We start from the raw sequence: 19026 nt of genomic DNA on the forward strand, positions 1-19026 counted from the left end.
GACGTACATCCGAATCATGTTTCCAAATCCAATATATTCCCTAATATAAAAATCATTTATATTAAGATTAAAAGTTGACTATAAAATACAAATACATCAATATTAATGATTTATAATTTGTTACAATTATAAGGCAATAACATTAGATTTATATTTTTAAAATTTATAAATCATCATTTATATTTATAACTAATAAAAAATCTATCTTTTTTAAACAACTTTTTCTTTTTATAATTAGAAAGAGAGAGTACCTATTAAAGACTTCCACATCCTCTTAAAAGCCAAATACAATTACTATTGGATCAGCGATGACTACTTATATTCATCTCAGCTCATCCTTCTTCTTCATCCAATCCAGAGTAAGAAGATACAACTCCATATCCTAGTAAACAATCTCCAAAAACGCACTGTTTTAGCCCTCTCTTCTGCTCTCACCTCACAAGTCGACAAACACATGACTCCACTAGAGGGAAAAGGCAATGATCCCACTCTTCCTTTGACTTTAAGTCATATATGATTCGTAAGTGCCGCTCTCGACGTTTCCGTACCACTTTTGAAACCCCTCACAATCCAAGAGGCGGTGCGGTACTCTTTGCTAGCGGGTGGCAAACGTGTCAGGCCTTTACTTTGCATTGCAGCCTGCGAGCTCGTGGGTGGCGACGAGGCTACTGCCATGTCAGCCGCTTGCGCGGTCGAGATGATCCACACGAGCTCTCTCGTTCATGATGACCTTCCCTGCATGGACAATGCTGACCTCCGCCGAGGCAAGCCCACCAACCACAAGGTATATTGTTAAATCGTTAGAGTTGAATCATCCATTGACGTTAACGTATGGATGATTTAAAACAAGGTATTTGGAGAAGACATGGCGGTTTTGGCGGGTGATGTACTATTTGCTTTAGCGTTTGAGCACATGACGGCCTTGTCAAGTGCGTTGGTTGTTTCCCCTGAAAGGAAGATCCGTGCGGTTATTGAGCTGGCAGAGGCTATAGGGACAAAAGGGCTAGTGGCTGGGCAAGTGATCGACTTATGTAGCGAAGGGTTGGATCCAGACGATGTGGGATTCGAGCGTCTAGAATTCATCCACCTTCACAAAACGGCCGCTTTGTTGGAGGAACCAGTGGTTGTAGGAGCCATATTGGGAGGTGGAACAGAAGAAGAGAACGAAAAGCTAAGAAGGTGTGCGAGATGTATTGAACTGTTGTTTCAGGTGGTTGATGATATACTTGACGTACGAAATCTACTGATGAACTGGGCAAGAGCGCCGGGAAAGACGTTATTGCTGGCAAACTTACATATCCGAGGTTGATTGGTTTGGAGAAATCGAGGGAACTTGCGCAGAAATTTAGGAAAGAAGCAGAGGAGCAGCTTCTAGAGTTCGATTCGAATAAGGTGGCTCCTCTGGTGGCTCTTGCTAGTTACATTGCTGGAAGACACAACTGAATAACTGATCATAAATGTGTCTAAATGTCCAAAAAAGTCTGTTTCGTTGAATCTCTTTCCTCGTGTTGTGTTGTTTGAATTTCTTATGAACCAATTATGTTGTGGTCATTTATATTTTTGTTTATATATAAAAAAAAATTACATAGGAAGGCCCATTGAATTAGTTAAGGGTTGTTTAGATACATATATAAGCATTTATCTATTCCATTTATCCTTAATGAAAGTTTTAATTTATTTTTGAAATAAATGGCATTTGTTTGTAAATACTTACTAATAAAAAGGCTACTCTCTAAAATGTACTATAAAAATATTAATATAGATTAGTTCTGGTGTTCATTTTTGTATTACATACATGATTTACATGACCCTAATGATTTTGTGACACTGTTTTCTTGTCTAATTTCGTGAATATTTGCTTGCTTTTGACGATATTTTCTTTAGTAGAAACGAAAAGAGTCAATTAAAATCAGATATATAAATATAATATTTAAGATGACATTTTATATAACGAAAACCAACCATAAAGTTTCATAAAGTCTAAAAAATGAAAACATTAATTACTGACCATATTAACTACCTCTGTTTAATAATTGAAGTTAGAGGGATTTGTGAATGGGTCAAACCTATGTTTAATGCACCCTTGACTTCCTTAATTTCAAATGACGGTTTCAGATATACTGAGAAAATAAGTCTTCGAAAAATGTAAACTTAATCAATGTGAATTGAGTTTATTAAGATTCGTAATGTTTTCTTGTTGATTCAAATAACATTAGGAGAGAAAGATCTTTTGTAGATGGTTCTATTGGTACTGTGTATGGTTAAAAATGTTATATCATGGCTCAACTGGTATAGTTTGCGCCTGTGCGGTTAAAGATGTTACACATAGGTAGATGGTTTAATTCTTAGGGCAATCCCATTGTATGTCAAAAGAATTAATTAATAATATTTTAATTTAATTTAATTATTTAATTATTTTTTAATTTATCCAACCAATAAAATCAAGACAGTTGTAGATTTGATGTCTTAATAGTTTTGGGCAGAGACACTTTTTCTTATCTCTCCACATTTTTCTCATTTTTTTTATTCTTCTGATTTTCTATGGAATATGTCTAATGGATTTTCTCTTAGGCCATCATTAATGGGAGAACACCTTTGGTGTTCTAAGCCCAAAAAAATAGAAAAATAATGAATAGTGGCTTAGAACACTTTTTTTAGTTCTTTATGTAGAACTGATTTAAGTCCAGTTTTTATTTGACGTGGCTTCATGTGATTGGACGAGATTTTTTGGAAAAAAAAAAGAAAATATTTCATTTATATAAGTATGCAATTTAAATGTTAATTTATAAGTTTTTATAATTGTAATATGTTTAAGAATATTATATTAATTTATAAGTATACAATTGTTTTTATATAAGTAAGCAATTTAAATGTTATTTTATAAGTTTTTATAATTTGTAAAATGTTTATGAATATTATATTAATTTATAAGTATACAATTGCTTTTATATAAGTAAGCAATTTAAATGTTATCTTATAAGTTTTTATAATTTGTAAAATGTTTATGAATATTATTTCACTATATCTTTATTCTAAGAACACCATAATTAGTTCTCCCATTTTTTTACCTATGATCTTAACAACTGATCTAACATTATTTTCACTATATATTTAATCTAAGAACACAAAAAAAAGTTCTCCCATTAATAATGCCCTTACATATCTTACCATTTTTTTTTTAAATCTCAAACACAAAATAACGTCGCTTTACGAAGCAAAATAGCCACCTCGTCATACACGTCACCTGAGTCAGCATTTGTAACAGTTGATTAATATCTGTTAACATTTGAATTACTCACAAAATCAATTTAAATTGTTAAAGCGTTTGTGTATATATTACCAGTAGACATTAATATAGGTGAAAAAATGCACTCACCCCTACACATTTGATCAACCGGACACCGTCTTCAATATTGAAGGGCAAATCACCATATAAAGTTCTATTTGGGCAACATCTGTCATATACCATGCTTCGTACTTTTGGATGTCTTTGCTATGCTTACACTCGATCTCGTGACAAAGATAAATTTGGGGTTCGAAGTCGTAAATGTGTGTTTTGTGGTTTACCCCTATGGTAGACCTTGAAATAGAACAATTTTTCACCAGCCGGGATGTTCGGTTCCTTGAAGACGTGTTTCCATACTTTGACAAACAGACGGTCATATCTCCTTCTGTGTCGCCTACTCTTGTTGACGATGATTGGTTTTTGCCAGTTCCTACCGCCTCTGTAGAGGTTGTTTCTTCTACTCCTACACAGTTTATTGAGGTTCCGATGCCGCCTGCTACGATCGTCACTAATGAGATGTCTCCGGCGTCTATTTCTACAACTTCTACACCATAGGCAGAGCATGTCACGCCTGTCTCTCCTTCTACTACTTCACCGGTTCAGAAGCCTCCTTTACCTGACACTGATGAGGTTTCCTCACCTGGTTTACCCGAGTTATTGGGCAAGGGACATCCCAAAAAGATCCCGTCAGTTCTCCTAAAAGACTATATTATTCCGCCTGTACACTCTTCCTCTCACGTTCTTGCTCCGGGTTTCTCCGACTCAACTTCCTCGTCTACGCTCTCTGATGAGATTCTTTATTTTATTTCCATTTATTTATCTGACGTGGGTTTTTTGGCCAATTATATTGCCTACATGGCAGCCATTCTTGATAGCACGGAGCCAACACATTTTAAAGATGTTGTCTTAATCAAAGAGTGGTGCGAGGCTATGAGGAGAGAGATTGATGCTCTTGAGGCAAACCATACTTGGGATATTACTGATTTACCTCATGGGAAGAAAGCAATCAATAGTAAATGGGTCGAAAAATTGAAATTTAACTCCGATGGCACTTTGGAACGTCATAAGGCTCGTCTAGTCCCCATGGGAAGTCTTCAAAAAGAGGGGACTGATTTTAAAGAAACTTTTGCTCTTGTTGCAGAAATGACAACCGTTCGTTATCTTCTTGGTGTTGCTGCTTCTAAGAACTGGGAAGTCCACCAAATGGACGAAGCATATTAAATCTGATGGTCATCAGGTCCGGGATGCCGTTCTTGACAAGTTCATTACAACCGAACATATTATCTGATTATTGATCTTCCGACCAAAGCTCTCTCGGGACCGACATGTCAATGACTATTGTCCACGTTAGGTGTTACGGATTACGTACCATCAAACGTGAGGGGGTATTAAATTAGGATATATGTTAATATTCTATATCCCTAGATTTACTATGATATGGTCTTATCACTTTTAGGCAACTCTTCTTGTATATATACTATACGTCTTTGATTGGAATACACAACCGATTACCTTCTAGTATTATCTTCTATTACAATATATAAACACATTAGGGTTCAATATCAAATCTGACAAATGTAAACGTAAAGAAAAAAACAAATATGATAAAGTCATTAAGATCTTAACATTTAAAGAGAAAATTAAAATGAAGAATATAAATAAAACTAGCTCAAAGATGAATTATTATTATTAATTGCGAATTACCAGATAAAACCATATAACCCAAAAAGTACAAGAAAGTAGAAACATATAAATGCTTACTTACATTACTGAAAATTAACAAAATAAAATAAAAAAACATAGCTCAAAAAGATATATATATATATATATATATATATATATAAGGATAAAAAGTACATTACTGTTAACTGCAAGATAATTTTAACCATTTAACGGAATTAAATTGTACAGGATAATATTAATTGCTTATTTACATACTTCAAAAGAAAAACGAAACTACATAATATTCATTGCTTATTTACATATGAATTCATTTCCATTTAATTTTTGTGTTTGTGTTTATTGTGTTTATTTTATAGCTTTCCAGATTTTTTTTTACAACAAAAAATCAGCTTATATTAACCAATTGGAAGGAAAAATCAGCTTGGCGTGCAAAAGAATCCGCACTTACATTTGCATTTCGTGAAATTAGAGATAAAGAGGAAGAAGAAAACTCCTCTCTGTCAATCTTGATATATTCGAGGTAGGTATTGAAGGCCAACCAGTCTTGAGGAGAAGACACCATCTTCACCAAGTATGAGCAATTTGTATAATATATATATATATATATATATATATATGACATTTTCATTAATTGAAAGGAGTAATTAACTTTGCCCTTCAATTTTTGTTAGATAAATAACATTTTTGTTACTTCACTATATTGTGGTTTTTCTCCTTTTTACTATCATTTTTTATTATCGTCATTTATTTATTTCCTTACTTTATTAAATGGTAAATGAATAATTAATATCACCTTGTTTGACTAGATTTTCTTTTTCTTTCTAATTATTTTAAGATAGGATTGATAATTCCTTAACTAGGGTCTACAATATTCCTATATATATACTTATATAGAAACAAGCAAACTTCAAGGAAAAATTTGTATAAAAGAAAAAAATCATAGCAACAATGGCAAGGGCCTATACCATCATCAATATGCTCATATCTATATATACATTTTTGAAGTACATTTTGGGTTTTACCCTTTTATTTGTACTTACTTAAAAACTTATTTACAAAGTTAATCCCTAAAAAAATTTCTAAAAATTAATATTACTGCAGATTTTGTTTCCTAAACACTTTACATTACATTCCAACTAAAAAAATTACAACATAATCAATATGAAAACAGAAACTATGATCTATTTAACCATACCTTCTATTGTGTTTTGAAAATATCCTATCTCTGAATCATTTACAAAGAAAATAACAATTTGATTCCCATTTTGTTTTCCAATACCTGTGAGCTTTGATTCTTAACGTAAGAAGAATTTCAATTCACATTTATTTAATGTAAGAAGAACTTCAATTCATATTTATTTAAACATTATAATTAATATATATAAACTTAATAAAATTTTAAAATATTACGAATATGTAAAATAAAAAAAATTTATTACAATATGGTTATATAGTAGATGAGTTATAAAGAGGACATGTTGGAATTAATAAAATATCAATAAATTTGTGTTAACACGGGTTAAATCCTCATTTTATTATTTTTCAACACTATTAATATTAGAATATTTGACATATAAATTCAAGTTGATTTAGCTAAGATTGTGTAAGATAATTAAATCATTATGAACAATATGCCTTAACCATAACGTATTAGATCTCTTATTTTTTGTTATAATAATTAAAAATCAAAATAGAATCTCAAACACTAAACAAAACAAACTAAATATAACAAAGAAATAGTCATGAAATATATCGCGGGTTAAAAATTAATATAAACATTTAGCCATACAAACTGCCAGAAAATTTAATTATTTTTCTATTTACAAAACATATGATATTTAACAAACAAGTACAACATAAAATATAAATAATAATAAAAATTATATACACACAGTATACTGCGGGTTAAAATCTAGGTTACATTGTTTGTGACGAGATCAATATCATCCCAGATTAATGCGTGTACTGCAACACAAATTTATGATGATTTAATTATTGCGGTGATTCTCTTCGACTTCGTACCCATGGGTTTCTCCATCAAAATTTTGTTGCCAAAAAATACAAAATAACAAAATGAAATGTATATGTCAGAGTGTCACAAAAGTCATGGAAGACGTAAATAAACTTCCTAAACTCTCTCACGCTTGCAACAATATATTGGTCCCTGGGTCTTACTGCGGAAGTAAGTGCCACTAAACTCACCCTTTTGATCTCACACCAATATTCTCTTGATCTTTCAGTTTACAGAGTTCCTCGTGGCGCATGAGATCATAAGAGAGCATTGGACTGGTTTATCTATTATTATAGTGATTAATTTCGTTGCTAGCTAGAAAGAGACAATTAAAATGAATTCTATTTTTCTATAAATATTGTATATATATGAATCACATAATGTGATTAAGAATAACGATTGGTTTCACCGTTTCAGTTAGGGATCTAGGGTTTTGAATAATTTTATTTTCATATAATATTATTGCTGTTCGGAAAAACATCACTAGCGACATGTTAAATTTGGGATGAGTTGGTGACAACGTCTCTGCTATAAAGATATAAGAAATATCCAGCATAATATAATATTTTCCCTCGTGAGGTTTTTAATTATCTGGTAGAGATGCCATCAAACTCGATTTCAACTGATGACAGTTAACTTATAATCGTATTGAATTCATTAATATGCAAGAAGATTACCATCTAACTGGAAGAGTTTCTTCAACAATACGATCATTTTTTATCTATCATTGTTGTCAGAAGTTTTTGTTGTGGAAACAGAGCTACAATACATTTCCCCTATCTTTTCTTGTTTCTTTTAGGATTTTTGGTTTGTTTTATTTCCTTTTAGGAGTTACCCGCTGGTAGTAGTCGTATTGAGTCTTCATGGGACATATTCAAAGCGCAGAAGACGTGAATCTCTTACAAGCAGAGTGTTCCCCAGCCATTAAGGATCGACAAATCTATTTCTGGATCAGTCAATCTCCATCCAGGTAAGTGATCCGAGGGAAAAAGAGAAAAGAGAAGGAAATCGGTTTAATCTGGTTATCGGACTTAAATTGGACCGGACTAAACCGGATCCGTGTCCACTACCAGATATTTCAACCTAATTTCATCTTCTTCCTCCCTTCCCTCTCGCCGCCCCCGATTTCGACACCCACCTGTCTCCTCTCGATTTTTCTTTGATTTGTTGAGGTGTGGATTCACTCCACTTGGATCGAACCTTTTACATATTCCCACTTTTAGACTCGAAGTCAACCAAGGTAAGTTCTTCTTTTGCCCATTCTTATGTTCGACTCTCGGCGATTTCAAGGTTCACTTTTGGTTGTCCATGACTCTTTCAATCCTCCTACCTATTTAAGCTCTATTTGAGGTCTATGAAAGTTTTGGAACTAGATTTAGGCTGTTGTGGCTTGAATTTAGAAATAGGTTTATAACTTGTGTTGGCTGATTAGGAGAAGTTTCAATTGATTCTATTATCTTACATCTTGAAATTCTTTTCTTTTGCAGCAAATGCCTAAACGACGACGCAGTGGTAAGGAACCTGCAACTCCTTCCGACGAGCCACCAACCCGCGTTTGGAATGATGAGGACGCCAAGTGGTTGAAATTGCTGAGTCAATGCAAGATGGAGCCAACTAGGTTTGCTGATCGAGACCTTTTTGAGAAGATGGCCATACTTGCGGATTTTGATGAATTGGTTAAGAACATGGGGTTTGGTTCTTTTTGTGAGAAGGCATGGGACTTACATGAGAAGCTTGCACGCGAGTTTCTGGCAACTGTGAGGGTTTATCTGTCTCCTGGTCCTGATTCGTTGGCTGAGCATTGTTCGCTCAGCTTCTTTTTTGTGCAGGAAGCACTACACCATCTCCATGTTCGACCATTGTGACGTTTTTGGTTTCCCTCGGCACAGGCAATGCAAAATGGACAAGCTCGAAAGCCGGTCAGATGCTTGGAACCTGATAGGAGCTGGAAACTATGTCTCACGCGGAGCCAGGAAATCCCGCATTCGCAACCCAGTCCTTCGGACCACAGCTAAATTCCTGAGCAACACCATTTATGCTAGGGCTGAGACTAGCACATTGCAGCTACATGAGTTGTGGATGTTCTTTCACAGTCTTCGTCGGTTCCTGCATCCTCCGACTTCTCCAGTCCACCATCAAACTCATGACGTTAATTTTGGATTCTTACTTTCTAAGGAGTTTGAGCGGGTCCGAAAAGACATGGCTAAAGCAAAGAATAAGAGGATACTCATCGGTATTTTAGTGACCCCCATCATCGACTATTGCGGAATTGTTTCATCCACTTCGATCCAGAAGACGAAGCTCCTTGATCTTAAGTTCCTGTTCACTAGTGAGATTCTTGTGCGTCAGAATTTTGTTTACCGATTTCAGGACAAAGCTGGTAAATTTCGGTACATGCGGATTCCTATGCTCTCCTGCACTTCACTTCGCAAAACGGAGAACATTGCCTTTGAGCCTCCTGAGTTAGCACTGTGTGATCTTGACGAAGTCGTCTGGATGGAGGAGAGTGGCTATGCTTCCCGCAGGCCCCCATGCAGTACACAGCCGGCAGCTGCTGCCAAGTCCTCACACCGTGCTCACTCCTTCCCACCATTACCTCCTTTTGCTGTCAGTCAGTTTGTTGCTACCCCACCTATTCAAGAACCTCACTCTGAGTTTGAACGGTGGGTCTACGACACTCAGAGGAAGAACAACATGCTGCTCACTCGACTGGCTACTTGGCTTCAAGGACTCGCTCCTTCCTGTTTTGCACCACCACCGTCGGATTTCACTGCTACTTGTGACGATGAGGATGAAGCTACTGAGCCTCTCTGTTCTGACCGTTCCACGACCTCTTCGCCCTCTCATTAGACTGCTGTTTCATCACGGGTTCTCCTTTCTCTTTATCTAGGATTTTATTTTTCCTTTCTTTTTGTCGGCGGTTCCCTTTCTTGGCTTTATTTTCACACCGGGACTGTGTGAAGTAAGTCCGGGGTGGGGTGTCTCCAAGTTGCTAACTATGTTTTCTTTGTTTGTTTTTCCTTTTGGTTTTGTTTCATTTGAGTCGTTTTTATCGAGTCTTCATATATATATAAAAAAACTTGGAAATTATGAGCTTTTCTAGGAATTTCTGCTTTGATCTAACACTCTTATGATTACTTTTGTACTTCTGATTTTGGAATGAAGCTTGGAATGAACAGGAGCAGGTTCAACACGCCCCAAAAGACACTCGCCAAGGAGGACAATAAGTTGAACCAAAAGTTGTCTCTAGCTTTGACAATACTTAACCGGATTTAATTGCTTACCTTGGGGCTTGGTATACATCAGACAAGACTCCTCCCTTAAGCCTCACGAGACATGCATCTCTTCGCAAAGTATGCTTCCCCTCTCTCTTCCCTTCAGTACTCAGTAAAAAAAAAAAAAAAAAAAAAAGACGAAGAAAGGAATAAAAGGATATAGGTAATAAAAGAAGTGAGCCAAGGGGTGTGCGTAAGCCCGTGCATCTTTCGGAACTCATGGAAACTTGTCCCAAAAGAAAAAGAGCAAAGGATTGATAAAATAAAATAAAATGATACCCTAGAAAATTAGGGAAAAATCAATCATTTGGAAGTGAGAAAAGAGAGAGGAAAGGGAGCATATGAGGAGGTCTTGGGCGATAAACGGTTGAAGGAGTCAAAAAGTTCAATGATCGATACTCCCATGGTAAGACCGCACCTTTTTATTAATCTGATGTAGAGAGACAACGATGGGGAGACTAAGGGTTCTCTAAGGTTGTGGAGTTCAGAGTAGGGAGTGTTGATCCTAATCATGGCAGAGTACATAAAGTAGTTCTTAATTTGATGTGATGAAGAGTGCAAAGAAGAAGTTTCTAAGAATATGTGAGTTTCCACTTTCAAACATTTTTTTTGTTCCCGAGTTTTTTGTCTATTCTTGCTTGAGGACAAGCAAAGATTCAAGTCCGGGGGAATTGATGTGTCTGTATTTTATAGGATTTTAACCATAGTTTTTACATTTGTTTTTAGTCTTTTATTGAGTCAATGTGTGCCTTTTAAGTCTTTTTAGTCTTTTGTGAATCTCCACAGGTTCTAGGTCACTTTGGAAGGAAACTGAGTGTTTTGGGAATGAAAACAAGCATCTAGAGCTAAAGTTGGTTGAAGACCGTTCAGACTAGCATGCAGATAGAGCAAACGCAGAAAATCATCTGAGATCGGCTGATCCGCATTAGGGATTGACCGATCCCGTACCCGAAGCAACTTTTCCTTTTATGTTTTAAACCGACTTTTAGGGTTTTATTTTATTATTTAAGCACGAGGCTCGACCTCTAAGAAGACAACTTTTAATCTATGCAGCTTTTGAGTACTTGTAAGCTTGGGAGAAGATCTCTAATCCTTTGTATCTCTTTGGAGAAGATTTCTGAACCCTTTTACTTCTATTTGAAATTCAATTATGATTTCTTCATCCTTGTTTTGCCGTTCTTTTATTTCTATGTCTAAGTAGTTTTACTATTGGGTTTCTGGTTTCAAAAGGGGGTTTATGATTCTCTGAACTTAGGTTTGCTAGATTTAGGATAGATCTATTTGTTCTTCATCTATTGTTGTTCTTATTGCTTAAGCTAGACTGATCACCTAGATTAAGATCTTAGGTTCAATTCATCGTGGCACTGAAAGTGTTGTTGAGTTACTTGAAAGAAACATAGGTGAGCAAGGTGGACCCTAGCCAACGGAAGTTGAAGTTGGGGCACCTTGTGAACGAATAAAACTTGGACTTTAATGCTTGCTTGTTTAGCTAGATTCAAACGGAAGTTTAGGGTCTAGTTATTTCTTTGCATAGTTAGCTAACGCTGCGGAAGTAGGTTAGCTTTATAATTGAGATTTGAGTTCGGGAACAGTTTTTAATGCTTTCCCAATCTATCATCTAAATTTACGGTTGTATCCCCTAACTGATTCCCTACGCCCAATATCCTTCTTTGATTGCAAAAACTCTTATTTATTTTCCTCTTTTTAATCGGTTATTTAGAATACAATCTTTCTTTTGCCTTAGCTATATTCGGTCTAAACAATTTCATAGTGCATTGTTTGGTCTCTGTGGATCTGACCCTAAAGTGTTACAACGACACCACTGGATCGTGGTTGAGTGCACAATAGGTTTAATTGACCTCTGATCAGATACTCTTTGCTAGCGGGTGGAAAACGTGTCAGGCCTCTACTTTGCATTGCAGCCTGCGAGCTCGTGGGTGGCGACGAGGCTACTGCCATGTCAACTGCTTGCGCGGTCGAGATGATCCACACGAGCTCTCTCGTTCATGATGACCTTCCTTGCATGGACAATGCTGACCTCCGTCGAGGCAAGCCCACCAACCACAAGGTATATTATTAAATCGTTATAGTTGAATCATCCATTGACGTTAACGTATGGATGATTTAAAACAAGGTATTTGGAGAAGACATGGCGGTTTTGGCGGGTGATGCACTATTTGCTTTAGCGTTTGAGCACATGACGGCTTTGTCAAGTGCGTTGGTTGTTTCCCCTAAGAGGAAGGTCCGTGCGGTTATTGAGTTGGCAAAGGCCATAGGGACAAAAGGGCTAGTAGGTGGTCAAGTGATCGATTTATGTAGCGAAGGGTTGAATCGAGACGATGCTGGATTGGAGCGTCTAGAGTTCATCCACCTCCACAAAACGGCTGCTTTGTTGGTGGCAGCGGCGGTTGTAGGAGCCATATTGGGAGGTGGAACAGAGGACGAGATCAAAAAGCTAAGAAAGTATGCGAGATGTATTAGGCTGTTGTTTCAGGTGGTTGATGATATACTTTACGTAACGAAATCTACTGATAAATTGGGTAAGAGCGCCGGAAATGACGTTGTTGCTGGCAAACTTACATATCCGAGGTTGATTAGTTTGGAGAGATCGAGGGAACTTGCGGAGAAATTAAGCAAAGAAGCAGAGGAACAGCTTCTAGGGTTTGATCCAAATAAGGCGGTTCCTCTGGTGGCCCTTGCTAGTTACATTGCTGGAAGACACAATCGATCATAATTATGCATTTGAATTTCCTAACAAGTCCGTCTAGTTGAATTTCTCTCCTCGTGTTGTTTCTTATGAACCAATTATGGTGTGATCATTTGTATGTTCTTTAAAACAAATATGATTATGGGAAGCCCATGGACAATTGAACAATTGGTTTAACTCAAAAGTCAAAACCCAAAAGTTTGTAAGCAGTGCCTTTTTTTTTTTTAATGAATGACATAGTCTTCTTCAACGTACGTGTGTATATGACATAGCCAGCTTCGAGGTATTGTAACAAATGACAATATATGATATATCAAGACTCAAGATTACTATTAATTAATCAAATTTCTTTGTTATGGGACGTTAGATAGTTTTGTAAATTAATCATTAGTTCCATGGGTATTCACAAAGAAGAAGCAGAAAGAGATGTGGCAACACTGTATTACAATAAAGAAGAAGAATTGATTCAGATGGCTTGCAATACCTATAAGATAGTCATTGAAGAATTCTTGATCAATGTGCCACACCCAGTTTTTGTGCGATGCCTCAACATTTTACGGTCGATAGATGTCTTCTGCAAGGATATATAGTCCTGACGAATACACCAATACGCATGAATAGCTCAAAGATCTCACCACTCTTTTATTATACAAAAAATTGATAGCTCAAACAATTTCTCATTGATGGTATGACATTTTCATTAATGATATCTCAAATAAATATTATACGATATGGGTAGCTCAAATCAACAAGTTTTTAAATAAAAAATGAGGAAAGAGAAGTAACTAGAAATAGACCAATTCTTAATAATGGTATCATTTGGCGTGAGAATTATCTTAGCTATATATATCCATGTTGTTTTGCTCATTTTAAATCCTTCAACGCATTTTTAATTTCAGCCTGGCAGGACCGGTCCGGATAACGTAACTAAAAGCTCATAAATTGTGATTTGTTCGGATTCAAACATATGTATATGCATATATAGCATGCTGTCCTTAACGATTTGTTATATAAAGTTATCTTCTCTCTTTTAATATATACATCATCTACCACATGTTTGTTTATTTAAAGCTTTGATATATTTCAAGTATACTTCTAATATTATTATTTTCATTTTATTTTAAGATGACATTATAAATCACGATGTCCACCAAACCCTGAATTATATTTTATCTTTGATCCAATCGGAGCACGTTTCAGCCTCTCCCCAATATTCCGGTTCTATTTAAAACATAGTAGAGATAAGACAGCAAAGTAATGTATACATCCTAGCTACCAAAAAAAAGCAGTGTCTATCTTTTAGTAACAGGTGACTAAAAATGGAAGCATCAAGCATGACTTTTGGCCCTAAAGCTCTTCCTAGTGTTCACAACGTCGTCCCTCTCTGTCTTAAGACTAGCCTCTCTCTCTTTCCTCGCCATTTGCTCAAAAACCAAACTCTTTCCTCCAATAAACCCACAAAACACGGCCTGTTCTGTGTTAAAGCTGAGAATAGTGGCGATCTAGAAAATACTCGTCCATTGACGTCCTTTTCTCCATCTTTTTGGGGAGATCACTTCCTCTATGTCCCCGTCGCTGACTCTGTAAGTACACTCCTTATCCCCATGGTAAGCCTTGTTGTAAAAAGATTTCTTTAACTAAGCTATATTAATGTAGGAATTTGAAGCACTTAAGCAAGAAATTGAATCCGTGATGAAGCCTAAAGTAAGAGACATGCTCATGTCTCCTCACAGCAGTGACACGGTGAGGATTCATCTCATCCATTTGCTTATCAGCCTCGGTACCGCTCATTATTTCGAGAGCGAAATCGAAGAGATTCTACGCAAGGCTTTTGGAAAGTTGGACGGTTTAATTTCGAAAGAAGACGATTTGGAAACAATCGCAATCATATTTGAAATTTTCAGACTATACGGACACAAAATGCCGTGCGGTAAATTAACAACGTTAACGTGTTTTATAAGCTTTCTTTATTAACATATATAGATAACATGACATATGGTCTGGTACAGACGTGTTTGATAGATTCAAAGGTACAGATGGAAAGTTTAAGGAAAGTCTAGTCAAGGATATTAGAGGTATGCTACAGCTGTACGAAGCAGCACATCTCGGGACACTATGTGAAGATATAATGGACGAAGCGTTGACTTTTACGCAGTAACACTTGGAGTCGTTGACAAACCAATTAGGAACAAGCTCCAATCTCTTAAAGCATGTAGAAAACGCATTGTATAGAGCTCGATATCATAGCATAGAGATATTAGTCGCTAGACAATATATCACTTTCTACGACAATGAAGAAGGCCATGACGAGACACTCCTCGAGTTTGCTAAGCTCAACTTCAACTTTTGTCGGCTTCATTTCATCAAAGAGCTAAAAGCTCTCACCAAGTATAGTCGCGCTAGCTAGTTCTCAATATTCACGTCAAATATCTCCAATATATCTTCTTATAGCTATTGCATTTTTGTTTTGTCTCTCAATTTTGGTTCGCAGATGGTGGAACGGCTTTGATTTTGTATCTAAGCTCCCTTACATCAGGAATAGAACTGTCGAGATCATTTCCTTTACAAAAATGTACCCAAAGTCTCACACAATCACTATTATGTTTTTCTAAAAAAAAAAAGAATTTGGTTTTGAATAACAGTGGATTTGTTATGATTTTTGCAAATTGTTGATTGAATAACAGTGGATTATGAGTGATTCTGAATGATTTTTAACAAATTTCATATTCAATAACAGTGGATTTGAGATGTGATTTTAAAATCACTAGTTGAATAACAGGGGATTTAAAAAAAAATCACAAATCCTCCCAAATTCTGTTTTGAATACACCCCCCTTAGTGATACTTGCTAAGGAAGTGGAATGTTGCCTGGCAAGTTGACGAGACGTAGTTTGCTCAATAAACCAATGGATCCAAGGATATGTCGGGAGAATTGGTTGCCAGAAAAATGAATGGCTTTGAAAGCTTTACAGATCTTAGCGAAATCCATATCTAATCCTTTGTACACCTAATCGATCGAATCATACACAGTGAAATTAGGATTCCTCATATAATCGAACTTTGGCTCTGGGATGTCAGAACTACTCCACACCAATGACATTGCAGTCCAATTGGCAAAATAGTCATGTGGCAATGATCCAACAAATAGGAAGCCCTAAGGCAGAGGGTTTATAGACCGGACCATAGAATGAATTTGATCAAAGCATAATAACTTTTAAGTATGGCAGAGATCCCAACCAAAATGGAAACATGTCCTCTCACCATCAAGTCATTAAGACTTTTTGCTTACTTCTGTTTCACTTAAACGAAGAAGATGCATTCCCCCGAAATCAATAGGCCCTTCGAAGATGTATTCATCAAGCGAAAACAATGAAGGAATCACGGTTTCATAACCATAGACAAAAAGAAATACAAAAATCCAAAAACAAGAAGCTCACAAAGTAAATGATAGAAAGAATAAGAGACAAACTTGTGATGCCGTGAGAGATGGGTCATGGGTTTATAACTAAATAGGTCATCATGACTCATGAGGTGCCGAAAGAGCCAAGCCACTCGTCAAGGTTTGTCTTCTTTCTTAGTAAGTCTCCTGTGAAAAATAACAATGTTTTCGATAAGCTTTTTTACCACAAAAATTTGGCTTCATTCTTGAAGATTTAATCTTGCATGTAAATGATTTATTTTTCCCAAATCTTCTTCAATAGGCGGATGAATTTTTGGATTTATCTTACTCTGTTTCTAAAAAGATTTGAGAAACTGTACGTATTTCTCAAAATGATCATTATTTGGTTCTTTATTCAAAAAAAAAAAAACAGAGTCTCTGTTTTATTCCTCCTATATCATATTACAGATGATGTAAATAAATGCATTGAATCAACTAAAATAAAGTTTTATTAGACTTAAGTTAGAGATAGACGGCTATGAGATATAGTTTTAAATTATGTTTTTCAAGACACTTTGTTAAAGATTTATAACAAAGATACATACATACACATGGATCATATTACACAAAATGGTGAGAACATTACAGCGTACCAAGTCAAGCGAACCAAGTCGTCTCTTTGTTTTCGTGATTTTATTTCTTAGAGCCAACCAAGGGTTGGATGAAACGTCATAAAGTTACTGAAAGATGTATTCCAACTATTCTTGAGGTATATATTGGATACTATTAGAGGATGTATTGAGCCATTGCATGGGAAATATCTGTAGAGCCTTTAATTTAATAGTGGATTAAAAGCAAGGGTTGCTATGATTTGCATGTGAGTCACTATAATATTTTACTCATGATACTTGGAAAAGCTTGTAAACTGATCGGAATAAGGCTTTTAATTTAAGATTTGAGAAACAAAAACTCTCCATCTGTTGTGTTCCTCCTAATTCACACATAATTCTAGATCACTAAATCAACTAATATGAATTTTTTTTAGACTCAAATTAGAGATAAATGGATGGCTATATTAAACATGATATTCAAGACACTTCATTAAAGATTATTAAAAAAGAAACGTAGGCAACCGACATGGATCACATTACATAAATTGGGGGATAACATTACAGCTTTGAACATTGACAATGTTTATAAGAAAACCACGAAATGGAAAATTACATAATAAACACCTGGCTAACTACAAACCGGAGTACAACAAAAAAAACTTGACGAAACTGCGAGAGAGAGATCGATGGGTTTAATAAGCTATGAACCATTCGTATTTGTATGAAGTGAAGATATGTCCGATCACTAGTCCACAAAACACACCAGGTCCAAATGCTATCGCAGCTGCTATCCATAAAAGAGTCGAATGGGATTTCTTGGAGACTACCATGAATCTCTTTGGTTTCTCACCAAAATAGATTAAATGGATTATGGCCACAGTCAAATCAGTTGAATATGCGGTTTTAGTTAATGGAACTCCAACAAGGAAGGTACTTCCGGAACGTGGAATTAGACATGTCACCCTATCTTTTTATCCTGTATGCTGATATTCTGAGTCACTTAATCAAATCTCAAGTCTCATCTGGACACCTGCAAGGAATCAAAATCGGTAATGGTGTTCCAACCATAACTCATTTACAATTTGCTGATGACAATCTTTTCTTTTGTCTTGCAAATAATCGAAACTGTCAAGCTTTAAAAGATGCTTTTGATGTATACGAGTATTATTCGGGTCAGAAGATCAATACCTCAAAATCTTTAATCACCTTTGTCTCTCGGGTATATGGACACCGTCAAAACGCAATGAAAGGAATATTGCAGATATCAAATCAAGGAGGAGGGGAAAAATATCTTGGACTTCCTGAACAGTTTGGTAGGAAGAAGAAAGAAATGTTTGATTACATTGTCGAACGTGTACGCCAACGAACTTCTAACTAGAGTGCTAAATTTCTTTCGCCAGCCGGTAAAGAAGTGATATTGAAATCAGTGGCTGCAGCTATGCCTATTTATGCAATGTCATGCTTTAAATTACCCCTTGGTCTAATTGCTGAACTAGAGACAATTTTAAGGAGGTTTTGGTGGAAGAAGAGCACAAATACGAATGGTATACCATGGTAGCTTGGAAACAACTCCAATATTCAAAGAAAGAAGATGGTCTAGGCTTCCGAGACTTAGCAAAGTTTAATGATTCCTTATTAGCTAAACAGATATCCAAACACCTTGTTTGCCAAGGTAATGAAAGCAAGATATTTCCCAGATGAGTCCATACTTGATGCCACACCAAAGAAATTGCAATCTTTTGGGTGGTCGTCAATACTTACAGGTCTCCAGTTACTTAAAAAAGGATCTAGATTTATAGTTGGAAATGGTTCCAGTATTCGTGTTAACGTGGATAATGTTATCGCTGAACACCCTCCTTGAAATAATCATGAGACCATCCAAGACGACACTTGAGTCTTACTCAACACGAACGAAGTCAAAGATAACCTCTTCAAGCCAAATTGCTATTTGGGATACATTCTTACCGCATCTAGAGAATATATCGAAGTTAAATCAGTACAATCAGAGTTTAGGTGAAGGAGTTATTCATTTTAAAAATCAGGTGAACTCATGGCTACGCGACTTAGACCTACGA

At 35.9% G+C, this 19026-nt stretch overlaps 1 protein-coding gene and 3 pseudogenes across 3 annotated transcripts; all 4 read left to right on the forward strand.

Annotated features, from left to right (window-relative positions):
* The first annotated feature begins 308 nt into the window (after positions 1–308).
* Positions 309–1684, forward strand: LOC104706564 (geranylgeranyl pyrophosphate synthase 9, chloroplastic-like; annotated as a pseudogene). Its single transcript, XR_015564481.1, has 2 exons — positions 309–784; positions 851–1684. The product of XR_015564481.1 is annotated as a geranylgeranyl pyrophosphate synthase 9, chloroplastic-like (transcript).
* A 4233-nt stretch (positions 1685–5917) lies between these two features.
* Positions 5918–7235, forward strand: LOC104706565 (uncharacterized). The gene is given in 5 exon segments (XM_010422762.1): positions 5918–5952; positions 6885–6952; positions 6955–6978; positions 6981–7151; positions 7210–7235. Coding segments are annotated over 5 exon segments (324 nt in total).
* Positions 7236–12125: 4890 nt separating this feature from the next.
* On the forward strand, positions 12126–12989 carry LOC104709286 (geranylgeranyl pyrophosphate synthase 11, chloroplastic pseudogene; annotated as a pseudogene).
* Positions 12990–14190: 1201 nt separating this feature from the next.
* On the forward strand, positions 14191–15620 carry LOC104706566 (terpenoid synthase 25-like; annotated as a pseudogene). Its single transcript, XR_015564537.1, has 4 exons — positions 14191–14545; positions 14619–14892; positions 14972–15350; positions 15454–15620. The product of XR_015564537.1 is annotated as a terpenoid synthase 25-like (transcript).
* The last annotated feature ends 3406 nt before the right edge of the window (positions 15621–19026 follow it).

The sequence above is a fragment of the Camelina sativa genome, chromosome 8 (genome assembly GCF_030686135.1).
Source record: "Camelina sativa cultivar CO46 ecotype springtype chromosome 8, ASM3068613v1".
Lineage (NCBI taxonomy): Eukaryota > Viridiplantae > Streptophyta > Magnoliopsida > Brassicales > Brassicaceae > Camelina > Camelina sativa.